The 21890-nt window shown below is 48.8% G+C and overlaps 2 protein-coding genes across 2 annotated transcripts in view; one reads left to right on the top strand and one right to left on the bottom strand.

Annotated features, from left to right (window-relative positions):
• Window positions 1-3289: 3289 nt before the first annotated feature.
• The window catches only part of LOC135398712 (uncharacterized), an 82463-nt gene continuing 63862 nt past the window's right edge, over window positions 3290-21890 (bottom strand). Inside the window, exon 7 of the mRNA XM_064630096.1 lies at window positions 3290-3306. Coding sequence (XP_064486166.1) covers window positions 3290-3306 — 17 coding nt within the window. The remainder of the gene's footprint in view (window positions 3307-21890) is intronic.
• On the top strand, window positions 11145-20781 carry LOC135397225 (uncharacterized). Its single transcript, XM_064628656.1, has 11 exons — window positions 11145-11429; window positions 11487-11603; window positions 12372-12530; window positions 14689-14891; window positions 15846-16040; window positions 16271-16322; window positions 16604-18074; window positions 18371-18548; window positions 18628-18831; window positions 19314-19540; window positions 20563-20781. Exons 1-11 carry the CDS (start codon window positions 11259-11261, stop codon window positions 20730-20732), a joined length of 3147 nt encoding a protein of 1048 aa, XP_064484726.1. The 5' UTR covers window positions 11145-11258; the 3' UTR covers window positions 20733-20781.

Genomic DNA, 21890 nt, shown 5'->3' on the forward strand with positions numbered 1-21890 from the left:
CCTTTTGACTTCTGCTCCGACACTATTCCGAAGACGATGTTGTGCGAAGATAGCTGTTTTCTCAGCGTCTTGGCGACGATGGTTAGAGTAGGGCCGGTTAACTCCAGAGATGGAGGGAAGTACACGTAGACGCGTTCGAACCCGTTGGCTTTGGCCCAAGTTGCAGTGGTCTGTGAGAGGGAGAACGTGAACAGGTCAGAGCGCTCAGTGAGATTCATTATTGCGACGGCACCAGATCCTACGTAGTCCGGCCACTGACTTTCTTAAAAGCGGCGGAACTAGAGAGGTACTCTGGAGAGGTATCTAGGTACTGCGGAGAAATAGAGCGGTACATCTATACCGGGTGTTTCGCGAATGTCCCCGGCTGAATAATTCGGAAACAAGTGGCGCTTTCGAGAAGATTTTTTTTTTTTTTTGTTCAGTGAGCATCCCTATGACATCGGCCAAGGACTGAGCAATGAGCCCGGTGGGCGGACCAAGCGGGTAAACACGTATTGGGTAGAAGGATAGTTGAGCGCATTGGTATGCTGCTGCGCGCGAAAGCTGCGGAGGTTGCGAAAGCGTCTGAAATAAAATGTAAAAGTTCTATTTAATTAACTTGCGTATGCAAATGAGCCGCTGAGTGCTCAGTTCAATGTCTGAGGGGTGCTTAGTGGAATAGGAAGTTTTTCGATACCACCACCAGTTACGAATTATTCAGCCGGAGGACCTTTCGTGAAACACCCGGCACAGAACCAGATCGTTATACCCAATATATCGTAATAACTGGTATATCGCTGTAGCTGTGATCGCTTTAAACGGTATAGTGCCAGAGGTTTTTCCTAGAGCATAATACCGTTACGAAACGTTGGCGTGCTCTATAGCCGTCTGGAGAAATTTCAGAGAAAGCCTCTCAAGGTACACTTTGTCTCGATCTCCCTCTCCGATGATCGCGCCTGCGGTCTTGAGGTGGCGGTTCGTCCTGGCCATGGCGTGAAACGCAGGGAAGCTCGATTCATGCCGCGGAAGTATGCCTACCGTGTCGTCCATTCCGAGACAGCAGTAAATGGCGATGTGGCAGTACTCGTAAGGAAAGATCGATGAGCTGTACCTGCATGAAATAGGAACTATTGAATCGCTTGGTTTCCGGACGTGCTAAGCACCCAGTATCAGCACCCTTCATGACGCTCCAATTGATCCAACGTCGCGCTCCAATGGATTCAGTGCGACGCGAACACCCGCCCCTCATTTGTTAAGTCGATGGTAGCGGAAATCTTATCTTATCATTTTCCCGACTAGAACAGTGGCGGCACCGCAAAGGCCGCGACAACCCCGCAGACCTAGTGGTCCGCGGCTTCTCCGCCAAATGCCTGAACAGCCCGCTGTGGTGGAGTGGTCCTCCCTGGTTCTCCGCAGGCGATATCAGCCCTCCTACCGTCCCAGACCCAAATGTCGACGACACCTGAATGGTGGCTACCGCTGCACCAGAAGGTCCGGATACCGAAGTGGTCGTTCATCCAGTGTGGGCACCGCATAACTGGATGACCTCTCAGCCTACAGCACCCTCTCCGAGTTCTACGCATTACTGACTGGTGCGCCAGGTTCGTCGACAACAGTAGTCCCCGCCAACCGTTTGTAGCGGGTCCACTTACGTCCGAAAAGCTCCGGTACGCCGAAGACATCTGGGTCTCACATGTCCAAAACGAAGCCTTTCGGCACGACGTCTTAGCTCTCAAGACACCGCAGCGTTGCTGCGGCATCTTCGTCGATACGGGATCTCCAGCCATTTCTCGACGCCTCCGGGATACTGCGAGTCTTGCGGTCGTCTTCGCGTACTTCAGGTTTCGTACCAGCTCAAACACACCACCCTCCTCCCCGCGGAGTATCGATTCACGGAGCTCGTCGTACTGGACGCCGACCAACGCTTGCTACACGCCGGCGTGCAAGACGGCAAACCACAAGACGTGTCCTACGCTCATGCTTGACCTGCCGAAGACTAAAGGGGACCTTGAAACTGCTCCAGTGTCGCCCCTACCTCGGGAGCGTATAACGCCAGCAAATCCTTTCACAGTTGTCGGCATATACTTTGCGGAACCGCGGCATATCTCAAGTTCAAGTTCTCCCAAGACGTTCGTCGCACTTTTCACGTGCGGTGTCAAAAGGGCTGCCCATCTCTAACGTGTGTCCTCTATGAGCGTGCCTGATTTCCTGCTTGCCTTCCGACGTTTCCGATCTCTAGGCGTGGGGTACCATCCCTCATCTCTTCCGACAACGCTCTCACCTTTCGCAAGTGCTGATAAGCTGGGTTTGACCAGTAATCGAGCAGTTCACTCATACTGCGCGGTCGAGATGTACCGTTTGATAGCTGTTGTAGTAATGTGGACAACGGAGAAGGGCGTGTTCTAGGGTTTTCAATTCACCTCAACGAAGGCAGCACGAGCATGGTAGACACATGTGACTGTTTTCTTGTTTCTTTTTTTTTTTTTTTTTACCTTGAGGAACTGTCACGCACAATATTTTCTTTGGGATGCGCGCACTTCCTGGGAAAATTAGTTTACAAGCACGCTCGCAGCAGCAATGGCGCCTCTCCCAGCTCCTTCGGACGTATTGTGACGTCAGGTCAGCGAAGCACTTTTATTGGCTGCTGAGGCAAGGCGACCGGTCGTTTGCTCCGCGCTTCAGACGCGGCTCTGGCGGCGCCAAATGCAACGGCAAAAGGGGAAAAGGCGGAGCCTCTCTATTCGGCGGCTGACGTGACGTCACAAACTGTCAGTGGAGGGAAACAGCTTTTGTGGACAGGCGAGATTGAAAGGGATACTTTTCCGTTTCGATGACTACGTAAGCGGTTGTGAAGATGGAGCCTGCCGCCGGAGAACCGCCTTCGGTATAGTGACCTTCGAGCATTCTCAGTAAGCGTGCACAGACAAAAACGTCACTTCCCGTTTGCGCGATGTTCGGCGCCATCGTGAACGGTGGCATAAAAAAAACGGTGTTTTACAACCGAAACAGTTAAAAAAAACTTTCAAATGAGGAATGTGGGACTTTGCGTGTCGAATCCGATTATCTTGTTATTAATTAATTATCAATACGTCCGTTCGTCAGCGTCTCTCATGTGAGCGAGGCATGGGTTTCCAATTCACGTCCGCACTTTCGCGACGATACTTTACGAGAAACGGCTTACAGCCGACAACGTGAAGTAAACGACGACAAGAGCGCGCGGCGGCACGCAGTTACTAGGACAACGAGCAGCATTTCTTGCGTCGCTCCGTCCCAAAAATTGAACTTTGCGAACCTATGCGTCCGTCGCTCTTCAAGGAGCTTGCGTCGCTTCGCACACGAACGCAACGCCGACGGACGCATCGAAACGCAATAGTGCGGACCAGGTCGCACCCGCCTTCTCAACCCCTTTAACACTCAGAGAAGGCGTCGTATTTACGCCACTTGTACCCTGAAACGTGTGGGTGTGGCGGTGAAAGATATGTAAAAGTTACTCACTGACGTCCATTGAGGATCAAGTGTTGGCTGCGAGATTGAAAGACGCACAGCACGGTGTGATTGTCCGCTTTAGAGGTCCGTCTCTCGTGGCCAACAGGAGGCCTCTTCGTGGGGTCCACAGTGGCCAGAACGCGGTAATTGGAACTTGGGAAAACGCCGGATTCTTCATGGACGGGTTCTACCTGTTACGAAAAACTCACGTCAAAGCGCACACGATCGAGTAAACAGATATATTGAAAGCACGGATGGAGCATGTAGAAGCTAAGGGAAAAATGCGTTGAAATCTTTATGAATGAGGCATGCGTTGTTGATTGTTTTGAGATTCTAATTTATTTATTTCTTTAGCTTTCTACGTAGAATAACGTGTTTCCGATCGGTCACACGAATGACGCTTCAAGTAGCACGGAAGTACTTTTTAACACAGTTTTCTTTGTACAAAACTGTTAACGGGCCAGAAAGATGCGCCTTGAGAAGTAATTTATGTTACAGAGTCATAATTCAGGTCCTCCTGTTAGACTGTGTCGCGTGTAGAGAGAAAGTATTTCGGAAGAACACAGACTGAAACAACGTACATAGCAATGACATGATATGACCCAAGCAGCAGAGTACCTTGGCCAAATATCGAGCGGATATCGGAAATGCAAGTCGAACACTTAACAGATATTGGAGCAGTATCGTCAATATTGGGCCAAGATTCCGTACTGCTGGGGAAAATTACGTAGGATTTCGACGACGCACGAAATTTAGGTTGCACCTAATAACCATCCAATCAGCGTCGAACCCTGAACTTACCTCATCATCGTACGATCCGTCTTGAATTTCTTCTGTACGGTGTTCATTGTCTAACGACGTGGATATGTAGTAGATGAATAATGTGATGCCTATTGCTTGCAGAATGAAGAAGACTGCGACCAAGACGACTTCTTTGTTGGTCACTTCACCCTCCCCTTTCTGTTTCCGTGCAGCACCGACTTTTCTACGTTGGACTTCCGTTTGTGCTGGGACGGGCGCGGGGAGTTCAGTTTCTGCTGGTTGCGCCTTCTGAGTAAAGAGCGAGGTTCTGAGGAGCTGATATGACAGGTTCGCTAGCTGCGTTCTACCAGATAAGGGGGAAATCGGGGAGTGATTACGCCTTCTAGTCTACTAGATTCCAGTTCCTCCCATTTTATTTTTTGGAACCCCGAACTCTAACTCTTCTCTAGTGGCAGTACATCTACAGTCTTAAAAATGAACTTCACCACATAGCACGCTCCTAGCCAACCATCATCTCAAATGATATCGTTATCTGCCCTGATTTGTTGAAAACGTGGGGCCTACGCCTTTTCTGTGACACTTATGCTGTTCATGATTGTCACAAAAAAGGCGTACGCCCCCGTTTTCAACAAATCAGGGCATTATCATTTGAGATGATGGTTGGCTAGGAGCGTGCTATGCGGTGAAGTTCATTTTTAAGAGTGTAGTCGCGAAACAAGGACTGAAATTACTCCGTTTCTAGTCCTGCCTATAGTCGTGCTCAACGAAAGAACGGAATGTTTAATCCCCTCCCTACACTCGTCCCTCTTGTCTACTGCACTCTTTAAAATGAACTTCACCACATAGCACGCTCCTAGCCAACCATCATCCCGAATGACAACGTTCTCGCCCCTGATTTGTTGAAAACGGAAGGCAGTGCCTATTTTGTGCTCATTATGCACGGCACAGAATAGGCTCCGCCTTCCGTTTTCAACAAATCAGGGGCGAGAACGTTGTCATTCGGGATATGGTGGTCGGCTAGGAGCGTACTATGTGATGAAGTTCGTTTCTAAGAATGTGTAGCTGTCCGCATGACTCATCGAGATTCCCACGTCGAAGTCACCACATTACCACCAGCCTGGGGTGGGCTTGTATCGTAATACGTTTTTAATTTACCTCTCTCAATGTTATCCAGCGCTTTGCATCTTTCTCATCCTGTTGCTTCGGCACCGCGTGGGGGCGTTTCGGAAGCTCGGTGAGAGGTACGACGCTTTCTCGACGAGCTCTCGCAGGGACACCACGGTGCGGACCAGTAACATGAGGAACAGCTGCGCGCTTTTCTTCTTGCAGATACTCTGCACTTCCACCTGGGGAAACGGGACGACTGGCTGCTCCACGATATAGGAATGCTGTTTGGTTCACCGGGGTAGCAACGGTACTCTGGGGCGCAGTAGCTGCAACATACATCGATACCATGCTTTATTTCGTTCGAGCAAATGCACACATTTATATGATTTAGTGAGTATCTAGTTACGCGACGAACCGTTTAAAACGACGTCCCCGCCTACGCTCTAAGGAAAACAGGAGTAAAATGGGGAGTAATTGCAGCTTCTACTCCTCTAGAACTGTAATTACTCCCTATTTCAGTCCCCTAAGCCCGACATTTACTCCCTAGGACTTGGAACTTGGCAAATGGTCTTCCGAATGCAACAGTCAACGTCGGTAGTGCTCTTGGTCAATTTGACGGCTTAAGGCTGCATAACTCAGCCAACCACACAATTTTCCACCCATACAGGGTAAGAAACAGGGCTTCTTTCTTCGTAAGTTGTGCCGTGTGTATGTCGCAAGACTTTATATCATTCGATATATCACGGTTTGCGGTTTAATTCGAAGTATTTTCATGCATAAACACGAATTATGTACCTGGGACTCGTATAACAGAACGTGAAATGCAGTCTCCATTCTGTGACATTCATTTACTCCCGAAAAGGAGTACTTTTTGTGGCAATGAATTTAGTCCTCGGATGTAGTTCCGTAGCCGGGCTTATGGCTTTTTTTAATAAACGGAAATAGACATCAAATAATAGATGGTTTCCCAGAAAAATGCCAAAATAAAGAATGAAATAAAATAAAAAGAATCAACGCCGTATGAAGTGTCAAGCGTATAAAAATTAAAAATTTATCGCCGGTTCCTTCGAGATGATCCGTCATGTTTACTGAGGTTCCCGGCACCCGACCGGCGACAGAGTCTCATGACCGCACCGCCTACTGCGTGCCTAGGGGGGGGGGGGGGGGGGGGCGCCCCCTGAGCCCCCTTAATCTGTCAAACCGAAACTGACTGAGGTGAAGTAACCCAACCCAACGACCCTATACCTTTTGCAAGAAGGCAACCGTCAAGTCCGTTGGGTTTAGCATTGCCATGTTTCTCCTGCGGTAGAAGTGCTTCAGATGCGGTGCTCTTCAAATGCATACGAAAAAAAGCTTCTAGAAAACACATTTTTGTAATCTTTTTTTATATATATTCGGTATATAGCCTTCTTTCACTTCAATGCATTAATTCGCTTTTAAACACGCCGGCTAATTTTTAAAAGCCGTAAGCCCGTCTACGGAACTACACCCTTAGTCCCCAAAAGGTGTAGAGCTACTCTTTTTTTCTGTATAATGATTCAAGTATTGGGACATACCAGGAAGTAGCCACGGTGGCGAAATAGACCGTGAGTAACGGTATAGGTTTGGCTGAAGATTTGCTTTGTCCAATTTTTTCTTGGGCCTTTCTGGGCTCCCGTGACGGCTGGTGGCTGGTTTCCTGCCGCGGGTGTCTCCCGCTGGCCGCTTTGGTGATTCCGAGGCAGGACGAGACTCCAAGTCTTGCTTCTTTTTCGCTGCCTTGACGGGCCTAGACTTTCGACCATCATTCGGCATCGCTGCGCTTCCAGAAGTTCTTCTTCTTCTTCTTCCACCACTAGGAACAGTGGTGGTTCCAGAAGTTCCGTTACGGTGATTCGGAACGTGAGGATGATTCTTCTTCTTCTTCTTCTTCTTCGTCGTCGTCGTCAAAAGTGGCGCGGGCCATTTCAGAAAATGTTAACGGAGCACGCGCAAAACAGTATACTAGCGTATTCTACTTCTTCCTCTTACCTGTTCCCGTGGCATAGTGGTTAGGAGGATCACTTTCCACGCCGGGACTGGGAAGTGACACGGGTTCGAACCTTGTCACCGGGTGTGCTGTCTGAGGTTTTCCCTGGGTTTTCCGAAGACTTTCCAGACAAATGTCGGCACAGTACCCCCCTGAAGTCGACCCTGGACGCATACTAACTCCCTGTCCCCCACTCCTTCCTGCTGTCCTCTCTACATCTGTCCACGTCTGTACGCCGCTCATGGCCACAGTTGCTTCGCGGCGGTAACACGGAATTAAAAAAAAAAACTTCTTCTTCCAATCAAAAGATGGCCGTGAGATTGGCCAGGACAATAGGGCGTAATGACGTCCCTGCGGTAGTTGTCGGAGTGTGGACCAGCTCCCGAGGGCTCAGTGGTTAGAGTCGAGACTGGGAGGTACCCGGGTTCGAATCCCGGTGTCGGCTGTGCTGTCCGGGGCTTTTTCCTGAGTTTTCCTCAGACGCTTTCAGACATATGTCGGCACAGTTCCCATAGAAGTCGGCCATGGACGCACATTCCCCCAGGGCGTCAGTCGTGACGTTGCCCACCCCTGTGAGGCCGACGACGGTGAGCCCGTTCATCACCACCACCACCCTGCATGGTAGTGATAGGATGTAAGGCCAGGTTAGGCGCGGGTATTAATGACGTATAGATGACGTATGACGACGAGGCATGAACAAGTAAGACTTTGGCGAAATAGTTTGCCTGTCATCCGTCGTCTGCCATTCGTATCCACATGGTGTCGGGTTGCACATTTTTGCGATGACAGGCAACATTTTGTGAACTTATCGAGCGAAAGACGTTGGTAGAAGCATGTTCCTTCAGCAGTTGCAAAACAGTTTTTTTTTTTTTTCGTTTTTGCGCTGCGAAGCGACTGTGGCTATGAGCTCCGTACAGATGTGGAAAGGTGGAGAGAGCACAGCAGGAAGGAGTGGGAGAGAGAGGGGGTTAACATGCGTCCTGGGCCGACTTCAGGGAACTGTGCCGACATTCTTGCACAACCAACATCACAACCAACACGTCGCACAACGCACTCGGCCCAATGCCGTCTGCCAACCACCGCAGCGACATCACACCAAAAATGGACCACGGTGCAGTGGCCGACTAAGTCGCTTGCCGACCAAAAACCGACCACTGGCCGATGGCCGGCAGTCGGCAATTTCCACTTGGGGCACATGGTTTTAGTCGACGCCATAATTCACAACCATTCTACTTCGCCAGCTAGCCGAGCGGTGGCGCCAGCTCTTTCTGAAAAGGCGGGAGGGACTTCGGTTGCGTGGATTAGTCGTCGTCTTCGAAGCGCGAGGCGTGTTGCTGTAGACGTCGTGGAAAAAAAAAAGCGATCTTTTCTGACAATTTCTAAATGATGCCGGGCTCCTTGAAGGCTAAACGCGACGCAATAAAAAGTTATATTCGTTTTGTTTCGCGTTATGTATAACGTTTTGTGGTTTTGTTATGTTCGTTTTGTTTCGCGTTATGTTATGTATATACAGTTCCGTTAAATATAAAAGCCGTCAGTGAATAATACGCGCTTCCACAAATTTTCGAAACAACTCCCATAACTCTGCTTCTGCGTCGGGCCTTCTATAGAACCCACACCTCCCCTCTCTCACCTCCACGTCGGGAGACTGCCAGCCAGAAGCTGTGGTGAGGCACAATGTTGCCAGACGCGACGCAGAGTTGTCGAACCATGCCGACAAAACTGTATGGTAAGAACGCCATTATCAGGACATGAACAAGCCACTGCATGACAGTGCACTAGTATAGCGTAGGCGGATGAATGCATCCCGGTCAAATGTCACTTTGAAGACTATGAGAAGTGGTGGGTTCGACTCCCACTACCGGCTGTGGAGTCGTACACTCTAAATCTTTTCACACCTTTAAAGGTGTAATAGCGTGCATGGCGCACGCCTTTTTAGGTGTAATTTTGGTAACATCATAATGGAGCACGGTTTCGCACAAATTTCCTTTACTCGAGTGTTGTCTGTCCTCCAAAAATTCAGTCTTGCAACATCTCAACATTGTTCAACAGTATTGTAGACACTTGCGCGTGCTGGATTACCGATAGCGATGCATACATGCATTAGCTCGTACCTACGATATCCAAGACATAATGAAAGCGAGATTTGCACTGACACTTGATCTTTAGTAATGCTTTCCGAATTTTGTAAAATATCATCCTGGAGATGCAATGTTACGCAACCAGATCGAATGTGCATAGCGCACACCTTTAAAGGTGTGAAAAAGTTTACAGTGTAGAGGTTTCCTCGAAGGCTTTCCAGACAGATGTTGACACAGTCCTGTGCGAAGTCGGCCCAGCAGGCATACTTAATTCTGCTCTCTCCAACTCCTCTTTGCAGTTAACTTCCGCTTCCGAAGTGAGTTGGCTGCACATCGCAAAATTGTTTTCTTCGTTTTGCTTTTCTTCCATACTTTAAGGAAGTAATATAATCGGCGCCAGCGTGCAGAACATGCTAGCAAACGACAAAGCCATAATTTTCCTTCGCACGGATCTGAAAAACTGCTGTAAGCTTGTCGAATTTGTTGATTGCAATCAATTCCCCGACTGCTACTCTAGGGAATGACATCATTTTGGCCCAAATATCGCGGGCGGGCCTACCGAGAGAAGCGATTTTGTCGCATCTCCCATAGACTCCCATGTATTGAAAATTTGACAAACTTTAATTCGCCAAAAATCAGTGGATCGCGTCAGACCTTCACAAATATGTCATTCCCTAGGTAAACTCGAAGGGAACACGCATGTACCTGTTTCGTGTAGCAATTTAGCTAGGTTTTCGAGAATTATGCGAACGAAAATTCTCCATTGTCTTACTCGTTCGGTCTACTTCCCCACCGGGAGTACTGAGAGCAACGTGCAACGTCATCTAGCGCATGCCTGCTCTTTGCCTTCCCTTCTTTCTTTGCTTCGTGGACACAGCCTCAGTGTCGAAAGCTACAACGTGCCGGCATACTGCAAATTCAATAATACTCGCAGTGTTCGTTTTACGTCTCATAATTTTCGACTTTGCCACTGCTGCTTCTTGGTGTGTATCCTTGTAATACTCGTTAAAACCGTGATTCCATGACGATTGAAGCTAAGCTTCGGGGGCCTAAAGGGAAATGAATTCGGTTTTAGTGAAATAACTATGTCTAGTATATAGCAAGATTTGCCCCCAAACAAATATCTTGAGAGCCTTTTCTCTCGACGTCGGTGTATTTGAGGAGCCACGCGTATTTTTTCGAGAGTGTCGTCAGCAAACAAGCATGAACAGGAGCAAGAGGAGGACCTCCTCATCGAGGTCGCGTGACGTTCTGCAAGGATGGTCACGTGAAAAGTAATAGGGGATATGTCAGCCCAAAAACACTGAAGAATTTCGAGCGGCGTGGATTTCAATCACTTTTAACGCTAATAATAAATTATGTCGCTCAAGTCGACGAAAACTGAAGCAGGAGTTCGACGAATCGGTAAAAAATTGCGAATTGTTGTTTTTGAGAGCGAGGTGTCCCTTTAAAGCAAGACATGACTGCCTGCAAAGCGTCGAAACGAGTACGCCATTGAACCAATTAAAAAAGTAAAAGAACAAAAAGAAAAGCCGATGGGGAAGACTTCGTCATGTCAACTGCGAGGCATAGGAACGAGCTCACCGATGTAGTAATTATACGAAAAAGCCCGACGTCTTCCCATGTTACCACTCGCGGCGTGGCGTGGTGTCGGGCGCCGCCAAGCTGGAGCTCTTTCAAGGCCGCCTTCGACGACGACGTCGTCACTCTGACGTGGAAGAAGAAGAAGAAGAGCAAGGAAGGAGCGCGATGGACGCACGGACATCGACATCAGAGAGGCAACGGTTGGCAGTCGTGTTCTGAGTTAGGGCTGCCTTTTGGGGCCTTGCTCAGCCATGGCCGAAAAGAAACCGCAGGCGGAAAAGACTCCGGTACCGGAAAAGACGCCGGTACCGGAAAAGAAACCGGTACCGGAAAAGAAACCGATGCCGGAGAAGAAGCCAATGGCTTCAAAGAAACCAGCGGGCGAAGAGAAGCCGTCGGCGGATAAGAAAGCATGTCAAAACGTGAGTCTGAAACGCTTCGTCTCGTTGTGAGTTGCACCCCAGGGAATATTGTTGCAGATGGCCACAGTCTTGATCCTGGAGAGCGCTATGTACGTTGTTCCGACGTCGGTCCTATGCGAGCACAGCGAGAAGCTCAAGACTATCCTCTGCAAAGGTAGCAAGCCTACGGGGGTTGTAAGTGTCACCGTGCCTCATTTCATCCATTCAGAAATCCTAATATGAGGACTGCTTAAGTAGGTAAAGTAGCGTACTTAAGGAGTAGCTAAGGAGATGCCAGGAGCCGTGAAAGATCCCTCCTTTGAAAGTGAAACTTGCCTTCGGCGATTGTACAAATAACATCATAGCACCTCTAGTGCGCAGCCCCACCTCCTTCCAACGACCCCTTCAGAGAGTGTGTAAGAGAATGAGTGATGCTGACGTCACTCGATGACGTAGAGAGTCCGCCGCAAGTAGCTCCGTGCCGTGTCAGTGGCAGACGAATCTTCAGTGGGAAATGAGACATCGTGGCTGCTCGCTATGGTGATGCTCCGTCACAAGGACCTGATTACGTCACGTTAGGAGATGGTTCCTACAGCAGATGTATTGTGTGGGGGAGCTCCTAATAGCCTACTCGATGAATAATATAATGCTGTACGTCATTTGCTTGGTCCTTGATGTATTCAGAATGGCCATTACTAATTATGTCGCTACAGGAGGGGCAAAAGCGTAAACGCAGCAGTACGAAACACTTACGAAAGAGGAAAGGAGAAAACTTCTAAATGACTGCAAATGAGAGCCGCTACATAATATACCTTGAGTGCAGTTGATGCGAGCAGCTGAAGTAGTATAATGTCAATAAAAGTACACTTCATTTCGTTGATCAGCGTGCTATCTCCGTTCGTAGCGCGCTTCCTGCACCTGCTCCGTTTAGAACGATGTACGTACTAACCGGAATTTTTTCAGATGCAGTTGAACCTGACCGGTGTGAACGTGGATGAGTTTGAAGTGATATTGGCCTACATGCGGACGGGCCAGTTGGACGTCAACGTGCAGAACGTGATCGACATTTACGTCGTCGCTCAGATTCTCCAGATGAAGGCCCTGGAGAGCAAGTGCTGGAGCGTGAGTCTGCCTGGCCGTGTTTGCACAGTCCCATACATAAAGCGAAAACGAGAAGATCGTATGTTGAAACCAATAACAACTACTACTTTGACGTTGGTGATTGGGGTGTTTCATTGCTACGGGCAATACCCTACGCCGTTCCGGTAATTTGATGAAAATTCCATGATGGGTCCCACAGTGAGAACCGAAGCGTCCAACCCCGTATTTTAACTTTACATGCCCCCCTACATTGTTCAGAAAGGCTATAGTCGTTGTAGAGTATAGTGGATTTGAGTAGTAGTAGATTTGAGTAGATAGTGGTATTGTAGAGTAAAGTATAGTCGTTGTAGTGGTTGGTGGGCTGGACGCAGACTTGTGCCCGTTACTCGAAAAATGTAATTAATTACCGTTACTTCTGTGGAAAAAGTAATTGATTACCATTACCAATTACTCGACTTTAAATGTAATTGAGTAACGAGTAGAAAAGTAACGCGTTACTTCGGTCGTTACTCTGGATTCACGCAAATTATAAGTCTTTGTGTGCCTCAGAAAAAAAAAAGTTCAACAGTGGAACAGCTGAAATAACAAGACAAACAAAAACACGTAGGACAAGGAGATCTGTACGCCCGGGAAGACGTTGACCCGATTGTGGAAGAGCATTGCGTGGAACTTCCCCATGACTCACTAAACCTCCAAAGCTTCAGGTACCATCACACTGGTGTAGGAAGACATTAGGGAGAGAGACTCTGAAATTCCAGAGCGTTATTACAATGACCTCCGCTTGCTATAGTAGAACAGCCCAACAAAGGCTGATGGCACCAGGGGCTTGACTTGGGGCAGAACATCTGAAAGATAAGCTAATCTCTGCCGGAAAAGTAATCAATTACTTAGTAATCGATTATTCGGAAAAGTAATTGATTACTCGAAAAATTACTTTGACAGTAAAGTAACTGATTACTCGAAAAATTACTTAAAAAGGTAATTGATTACAAGTAACGCAATTACTAGTAACGCGTTACGCACAAGTCTGGCTGGACGTGAAGTAATTTTGTCATAACGAGCTTGCGACGGCCTAGCTGATTGCGACACTACGCGTGATCACAACAGCACTCAAAAATAGTGGACACTTGCATTCTGCATTTATCTGCGGCGCTAGCTTTCGCGTGATGAACCACCCTGCTTCAGGTACATTTTATTGATGTGCCTGTTTTCGAGTGCTGCTTGATCTTCTAGGACACGAGTTTTCCCTTCTTGCAACTACATCGACTTAAATGTGGTCCTGAAAGATCATGGAGAAGGATTTGTTCCAAATTTTTCGAGCCAACACCGTGACTGCATCACGGGAGAGTACATTGTCGCAAGCACCAACTTCCACTGAGATGCGAAAGTGTCATTGAGTCGCATCCAACTGTTATCCTAGGTCACGTTAGATTAAACTAAGTTCGTTTACCTCGGCTTAGAGCGGGTCTTCGTCGGCGTCTTTTCTGGACACTGCGGGGGCTGGTGGCATGATTGCCGCACCAACAAACAACGTATCGAGAAAAAGGAAGGATCGTCAGTACGATTGGTCAAACTCATAACCTCTTAGACGGTAGCTTGTAAAGTATGTTCTGCCACAGAACACAAGCGTGTGCGGAGAAACTTACTTTCAAGCTAAGACGGCTGGCTGTAAAGTTCGTTCTTTCGCAACACCGAAAAGCGTGCGGGGAAACTTGCTTTCTGATTAAGATATCGAATTTGTAAAGTAGGCTCCGCCACAGTACGGACATGCATGCCGGAAAGCTTGATTTCCGGTTGAGACTGTCGCGCGTAAAGTAGGTTACGTCGCACTACAGAGCTGTATGCTGCGAAGCTCGCTTTCTGGGTACGACCTTCTCTTGTAAAGTATGTTCCGCCACAGTACAGACATGCATGCCGGAAAGCTCGATTTCCGGTTAGGACTGTCGCGCGTAAAGTAGGCTACGTCGCACTACAGAGCTGTATGCTGCGAAGCTCGCTTTCTGGTTACGACCGTCTCTTGTAAAGTGTGCTCCGCTGCACTACAGAGCTGCACGCTGGGAAGCTGGCTTTCCGGTTAAGCACGTACCTTGTAAAGTCCGCTCCGCCACACTACGGAGGTGCATACAGAGAAGCTTGCTGCACGCACGCAATAGTATAACGGGTGTGTGACTTTCCGCAGTGGGTATTCGACAAGTCTCCTTGTGAAAGGAGTCTTCCCGCGTGGATTACTGTGAAGAAGATGGGGGAACAGAAAGAGAGGGATCAACTCTTCGACTACATTGTTCGCAATTTCGACGACATCGCCAAGACGGAGTCCTTTTTGGACCTGAAGAGTGACCAGTTGAAAGAGATCCTCCAGTCTCAAGTCATCAAGGCAGAGAAGTATGTTGGGGTTTCACTGTAAAGGCATGACTCGGATGGCTACACAGGGGGTTAGAAAGACAGGGGGCCAGCCGTGTACGCCTTGGGGGGGAGCTCCATGCAGGGCGTCATCGGGTAAGGAGTCGCGCGTCAAACATGCACGTTCAGCTGACGTCATTTCCGGTGACGTCATTTTACTGGATGAATAGCTTTGGCTATGTTATAAGTGGGTGTGTTGTAGTTGTACCTCTCTGTTTGATAGTTAAGCTTCTGGATCAATTGCATAGCACGTAATATACAGGGATTTTTTGTTTGTTTGTTTGGCATGGTTTTTTTTATAAAAAACTATTAGAGCTGCGTAAATTTCGTTTTCGCAAGTGGGTTATGCGGACATGTTGTAGAACAGCATGTATCCAACTACCGGACGACGACTTGGCTAAAATTCATCAATTAACTTATGAATTTGATTTTTTTTTCTGGGAAATGCGGCTTGGCAGAATTGGAGCCAGTCATTATTCAAATTAATCGTCCTTATTAAACAACCCGAGAAGCGAACGCACCTTGAATAAATATATAGTATCATATATATAAATATTATAATGTATAATATTTAGATATTATAAATAAATAAATATATAAATTCCCGAATTTTACAATACGCAAATGAGCCGAAATCAGAACTGCGCGCTTTTCGATCGCAGAAACGACGGGGCGCATTTTCTAGAAAACATCTAACTAATAAATTAATTAATAGGTAGTAGGTTACATATGTCGTCCTGCAGGATGTCCGCCCTGCCGTAATACTCACCTTCGAAACGGAAATTTATGCAGCTCTAATAATTTTTATTTAAAAAAAATATGTGTCGAATAAAAAAAAGACACCCTGTTTTATCAAAGCGTCACCGAACGTTAATGAGATACTCGGCACGATATCGGGAAAAGGTGACAATGTTTCTTTGTGTACTCTAACCCCAGTGAACTGGCACTCTACAAGGCAGCCATGCGATGGATCCACCACGATTGTCGGGAAAGGCTCAAATACGTCAACGACATCATGTCTGTGATCCGCTTCGACGACATGTCTCCAGACCAGATCCAAGCACTAAAGCAGTTCAAGCTCTGTCCTAAGGTACAGAAGGAGTTCGACGTTGAAGCGAGGATTCAACAGGCGTAAGCACTACAACACACTACTAGCGCCCGTAATGTGTATTTGTCCGCTGTCCGTCCGACTTGAATGAATTCATTATTAATCGTAATCAGTTGTCATAATGAATGGCTGTTTAGTGACGGAGCCTAAGCAGAATAGGCGCGAAAGACATTGTTGGCTTCTCTTGGCTATTGTTGACTTGGGGGCAATTCCATGTGGATGGAAAGTGATTGGGCTCTGTCGTATCTTGCAGGGGTCAGAAGAAAATGCAGAAAGGCAGAGAATATGGCGGTCCGCAGCAAAAGGTAATCTGTTTATTTGACGTTTGTCTCTCCCTTTTTTCAAGACAACTGCACGGGATGGAGATGTCCTCTTGGGTCGTGTCTGCCTGCAGCACGATTTTGTTTTGTAGTCTCGGCCAGCCTTATGCAACCCCCATCTCGTTATCAACGATTGCCCGGACATACTTTCAGTTGAATAATGGCAGTTGAAGAAAAAAGGCACCATCAGTGGAACTACTATATCGTTACTACTACTTCGTTATAGTTTCAGTGTTGTGCGACTTATTGCGCTGCATTGCTCGCAGCCTCCGTCACCGAAGCCGTCCGGGAAGTTTCCCCCAGAAAAGCCGCCTGAAAAACCGGAAAAGCCTCCCGAAAAGCCCGCGGAGAAGCCGCCGGAAACTCCCGAACCGCCAAAGGGAGGCATGGCTCCTCCTCCTCCTCCGAAGGTCGACGAGATGAAAGCCGGCGAGAAGAAGCCGTCGGCCCCGAAAGTCCACGACATGAAGAAGGACGAGAAAGAAGCCAAAGATAAAAAGGACGAAAAGGCCAAGGACACGAAGTTAGACAAGGACAAAATGAGGAAGCCAAAGGACCGAAAAGAGAGAATGGACAAACACAAACCGCCCATGCCAGAATCGACCACGCCGTCCGCCACCCCGACGTCTGTTCCCCCCAGCCCAACTTCTGTCGCTCCTACGCCGCCTCCAGCCACCCCTGCACCGTCATCCGCTCCGCCGTTGTCCCCCACGGAACCTTCGGCCGCCTCGGTACCGGCTTCCGCCACCTCACTTCCACCCGGCGAACCCAAGCCGGGTGCCAAGAAAGAAAAGGAGGGGAAAAAGAAAGGTAAGAAAGGCAAGAAGGGCAAGAAGGACAAGAAGTCTGACGAGAAGACGAAGAAAAAGAAGGGATTCTGTCCCTGGATGTCCAAGTCTTCCAAGGAAGGATCAAAGAAGAAGGGCAAAAAGGATAAGAAGGGTAAGAAAAAGCACAAGAGTAAGAGCGATAGTAAAGAAACGTCGGACGGGAAGTCGACGAAAGGAGGCAAGTCAAAGAAAAAGGACGAAAGCAAGACTAAGAGTAGTTCTTCAAAGGACTCCTCAAAGACAAAATCCAAGGACAAGAAAAAGAAGCACAAGAAGAAACACAAGGCAGATCACGACAAAGCCGCCAAAGGCAGCAAAGAAAAAACATCCAGTGGCGGCGGGAAGAAACCGCACAAGGAAGGATCCAAGGACGAAACGAAAGCACAGAGAAAGAGCAAGTCCTCCCGTAGCGTATCTCCAACAGGCTCGTCCAGCCGGTCCTCCAAGACGTCACCGGCACCTTCCAGGATGACAAGCACGGCGGAGCCCCCAGACGTCGTCATTTCCAAGGGCTCCAGGTCCCGGGAGAACCAGGGCAGCAAGTTGCACCCGAGTCGCATATCCCGTGCCCGATCCCAGTCGTCGCTGGTCAGCAGGTCTACGTTCAAGAAAGAGCGCAAGAGACGCAACCATTCCAAAGCACCGCACAGAGCCCTCTCGGTCGTCATGCCCAGTTCCCGATCGGCGACCGGTGCGCTCCAGCTCTGCGAGCCGACGCATGCCGAAGAAGAACTGGCCGTAACTATTATTGGTGGACTGGCGGCGGATTCCAAAGGTGGCACGTCGGAGAGTTGTCAGATCTACACGTTTAGTGCCAAAGACAGCAAATGGAAGAATCCGGCGAAAATGTCCGTGGCTCGGTACGGACACCAGGCGGTCGTGCTGAAAGGAAGTCTTTACGTGATAGGTGAGAAATAGACCGTTGATAGCGTCACCGTCAAGTTATCGTATATACCGGAACCAAAGGTAGCGTGCATGCTTCCTAAACTTATCCGTTGCTTGTGTGCAGTACATAACGGTACTTCCGAAGGCGCGTTACACCAAAGGTCTCGGTACTTCCGAACGTGCAATGGTGTAGTATAACCCGATAAGCCGAAGAGGTCGCATGGGATTCCGCTGTTACCAGAGTCGCACTCCGCTGTCCGCACGCCGTCGTCACGATGTCAGAATGGCCAGAGATATAATGTCTTGACTTCTTTCTAGGGGGCTTCCTGGTGAACTCTGGTAAGCGTCACTTACCAACGGGGGCTTGCAGTCGCTACAACTTGACCGAAAAGAAATGGGAAGCCGCGGGGACGTTGAATCACGCGAGGTGTCACCACGGTGCAGCGTCGCTGGCCGGAAAGATTTACACCGTTGGAGGTCAATCTGCGGAGACCCTGTGAGTCGCGCTTTCGTGCTTGGTTGGAAGCTCTCTTACGCTCCCGAACTTTCCCTAACTTCCCGCATCCGCGTGCTAGGTTTATGGATTCGGTGGAGGTCTACGACCCTAAGACGGACGAGTGGAGCAACGCGACGCCCCTGTGCTGTGCACGCATGGCGGCCAACGCTATCGAGATGGATGGCCACATGTACATCGTCGGTGGGCTCATGGTGGTTCCGGGTCACAAGCGAAAGGTCTGCATCGTGCCGGATACGATGTGCTTCAATCCCAAGGCTCAAACGTGAGGAAACTGCCTCCCACTTGCTTACAATCCCGGGAGTTCATCCAGGTCAAGCAAAGCTATAGGGCAGGGTGGATCCTCTGGGTGGCTGCTCTGTCGAAGCGCGTAGCGGGGGAGAGTAGAGAAGAAAAACGTCATGTTTAGCTTGATGAATTGGGGAGGGGGCGAGCGCCCCTCTTCCCTGGATCCGCCACTGAGCTAAGGTTGACTTTACTGTCACTGAAGATGTCGGGAGCGAAACTCAGGTCGGAGTACTCCCTGTGTGCGTTCGAAGCCCAACAAACTAGCAGCGTTGCAAAGCCTGTACGGACCTCTTCGCGTACATTGACGATTCCGTCCTCCTTGTGAGCAGCAGACCGTTAGGCCGAGCGCTGAGTTGCGTTCCCGCAGGACACGCGCAGATCCTTCTCCCCCTTCTTCATGGTGTTCCTTTACCGATTCACGTGTGCGCACCGTGCATTCCTTTATAATTTGTTCCACAGGTGGCACCACAAGGCGGGACTTCCGGTGCCCATGTGCAACTCCTCCCTCGTAGTCCACAAAGGGAGACTGTTTGCTTTCGGCGGCCTGGTGCGGAACAACGACCAGGAGTTCAACCAACCCCTGGCTCCACTCGCCAATGTCCTGGAGTACACGCCGGCGAAAGACAACTGGGTGAAGATCGCCACGATGCCAACCCTCTCCCACAACGTCTGTCTCGCTTCCTTGGGTGAGTCGGGGCATAGATACAGAAAGCCTGCGCACTCGTAGACGTGGCGTAACGATTAGGAGCCAGCCACTCAGGATCGTGTTTTCAAGGGTCGTAGCCAATCACGAGCGTGCTTTCAGCGGGTCGTGGCCATGGAGAGGAACCACCGTCGTCTGCGAGTTCTGATAGACGCGTACTAAATGGGAAATCTTGGAAATCAAGCGCAAAACGGTCTCAATCTTTCTCTGATTTTCTGGCACTTTTCGTCTAAATATTTAGGCGTGCAGGTTCCATGTGAGCTGCAACCATTTTGCGGCTTCTTGAATTCGCCGACCAGTGAATTGCGGTAGCAGACGAATTCTAACTCTTATGAGCTTCCTCTAGGCGGCGCTGGTCGAGGCTGAGACAGCGTTGCTCCCCCCCCCCCCCACTTTTTTTTCCTCCTCTCCAAAAGTTTCCTCATTTCGTTTCGGAATGAAAGGTAAGGACAACAATGATGTCGTTTCCAACTTTTTGCCCCAGAGGCGTTGTGACGTTCTTTTCAGTTTACTTAAATATTAGTTTCACGTACATGATTTTCAATACAGTGTTCGCGTTGGAATGTGTAAATACCCGTGTATACGTGTATTTGGAATGCAAAAATTATACGAACAGTTATTCTATATGAACCAATATATGGATGCAAATACTGTATGTATAGTCGCGGGACAAAAAGAACAATGGTTTAAGAGGAAGCGTTGACAAATGCACAGATCGGTGTGTTATGCAATGCGCATATCCAACGTACATCAACAGTAACAGTACATCGAGACAGATTTGTTACAAGGACTGGTCTTAGCTCGGGATTTCCGTGCTAACAGGCACGATAGTCTTCATGATAGGTGCGAACTGGCTGTTTATCGTGCAAGATCGTTATCATAGGTATACTGTGATATCCTCCCGAATTATCGACAGGCAATGATTCTATCAAATTTGATTTCCACGGTGCTGCGAGAGAAGTCAATGGTATTTGTTACGATTTTTTTCCTCTTGCGATATTTCAGGCGATGAGGTCTACGTCGTCGGAGGGCAATTAGAAGACGACGCTGCCACAGCGACCAAGCTCTCATACCGCTTTAATCCCTCCACTGGTCGCTGGGTGACGCTGCCGTCGTTGCCTGTCAGGTTGAGCCAAGCCGCAGCCATCGTGGTGCAAAAGGAAAGTTTCGCCTGAGTCGTCTGCTTCTTATTGTGTACATTAAAATTTATCTTCTAAGCGTCAAGTGGCTTGTGGCTTTGTGACGCGGTCATATACAATTGATCTGACCCTGTTCATGTCGACTCAGTTCACAGTTCAGTGACAGCCCCGTGGAGATCTGCAAGTGACGTCTCGGCCACTCTCCCTTTCCAGTGAACCAGAGCAATCTGCGGAGCAGAGCTACGAACACTATACAGGGGGAGAGCAGCACCATGGTTCCGGAGCGAGCCGAAAAAAAGTTTGCCCAAAAAGTGCACAATGGATGGCATCCACCAGTGCTTGGATAGGAAACCCCAAGAATATGGGACCTCGTTCAAAAGAATGAAGGGGATAAGGGGATTTCTCCAGGAATAATCACTTGGAATCCTTCGTCCTTATAGTATGAGTTTTATCATGTACCGTAATTTCACGCGTATAAGCCGCGCCACAGATAAGCGGCAGGACCCGTTTTTAGGAACGTTTTAAAAATTTTCAGGCAGATAAGCCCCGGGCAATCAGATGCGACTGATTTGTGTGACAAAGCAGACCACACAGAAGGCCATAAACCCTGTGGTCCATACTGCGGGGGTGAGCATGGTGTACAACATAGGAGGTCGGTTGTAGTGCTCTACCAAGATCGGATTGTGCCCTTGGTGTGTGTTTTTCATGGATCGGTGTGCCAGTGGCCTTCCAGAAGACATGAATCGCTGCAACCGCTTTCATTAAAGCTGCGTGGGGGAAGGCACTAGAAAGGTCAGTCTACTTAAATGTGGACGTGCCCCTGTTGCGCATTGTTTCTGCATTGGCAGGGCGGTGCTGTTCCAGAGACACTGTCGGCCATTTCGTTAAAACTGGCGTATGGGGAAAATACCAGGGAAAAATAGTCATCAGATAAGCCGCACCGGTGGATAAGCCGCAGAGCACCCGTGAGAGAAAAAAATCGCGCATAAGCCGCTGCTACTACGCGTGAAATTACCGTACTCTCTTCTTGTGCCCGTCTCCGTTATGTAATGCCCTCGGGCTTTTGTCGTATCAATAGACCTCTACCTGTTTGTAAACAAATGACGTCATAGTGTTCGACAGCGCCACGAGTTTGGTAAGAGTTGAACTACGTTCAAAGCTAGTGGCGAACAAGGCCGCGCCCGAAAGCCACAG

The sequence above is a fragment of the Ornithodoros turicata genome, chromosome 6 (genome assembly GCF_037126465.1).
Source record: "Ornithodoros turicata isolate Travis chromosome 6, ASM3712646v1, whole genome shotgun sequence".
In the NCBI taxonomy this organism is placed as follows: Eukaryota; Metazoa; Arthropoda; class Arachnida; order Ixodida; family Argasidae; genus Ornithodoros; species Ornithodoros turicata.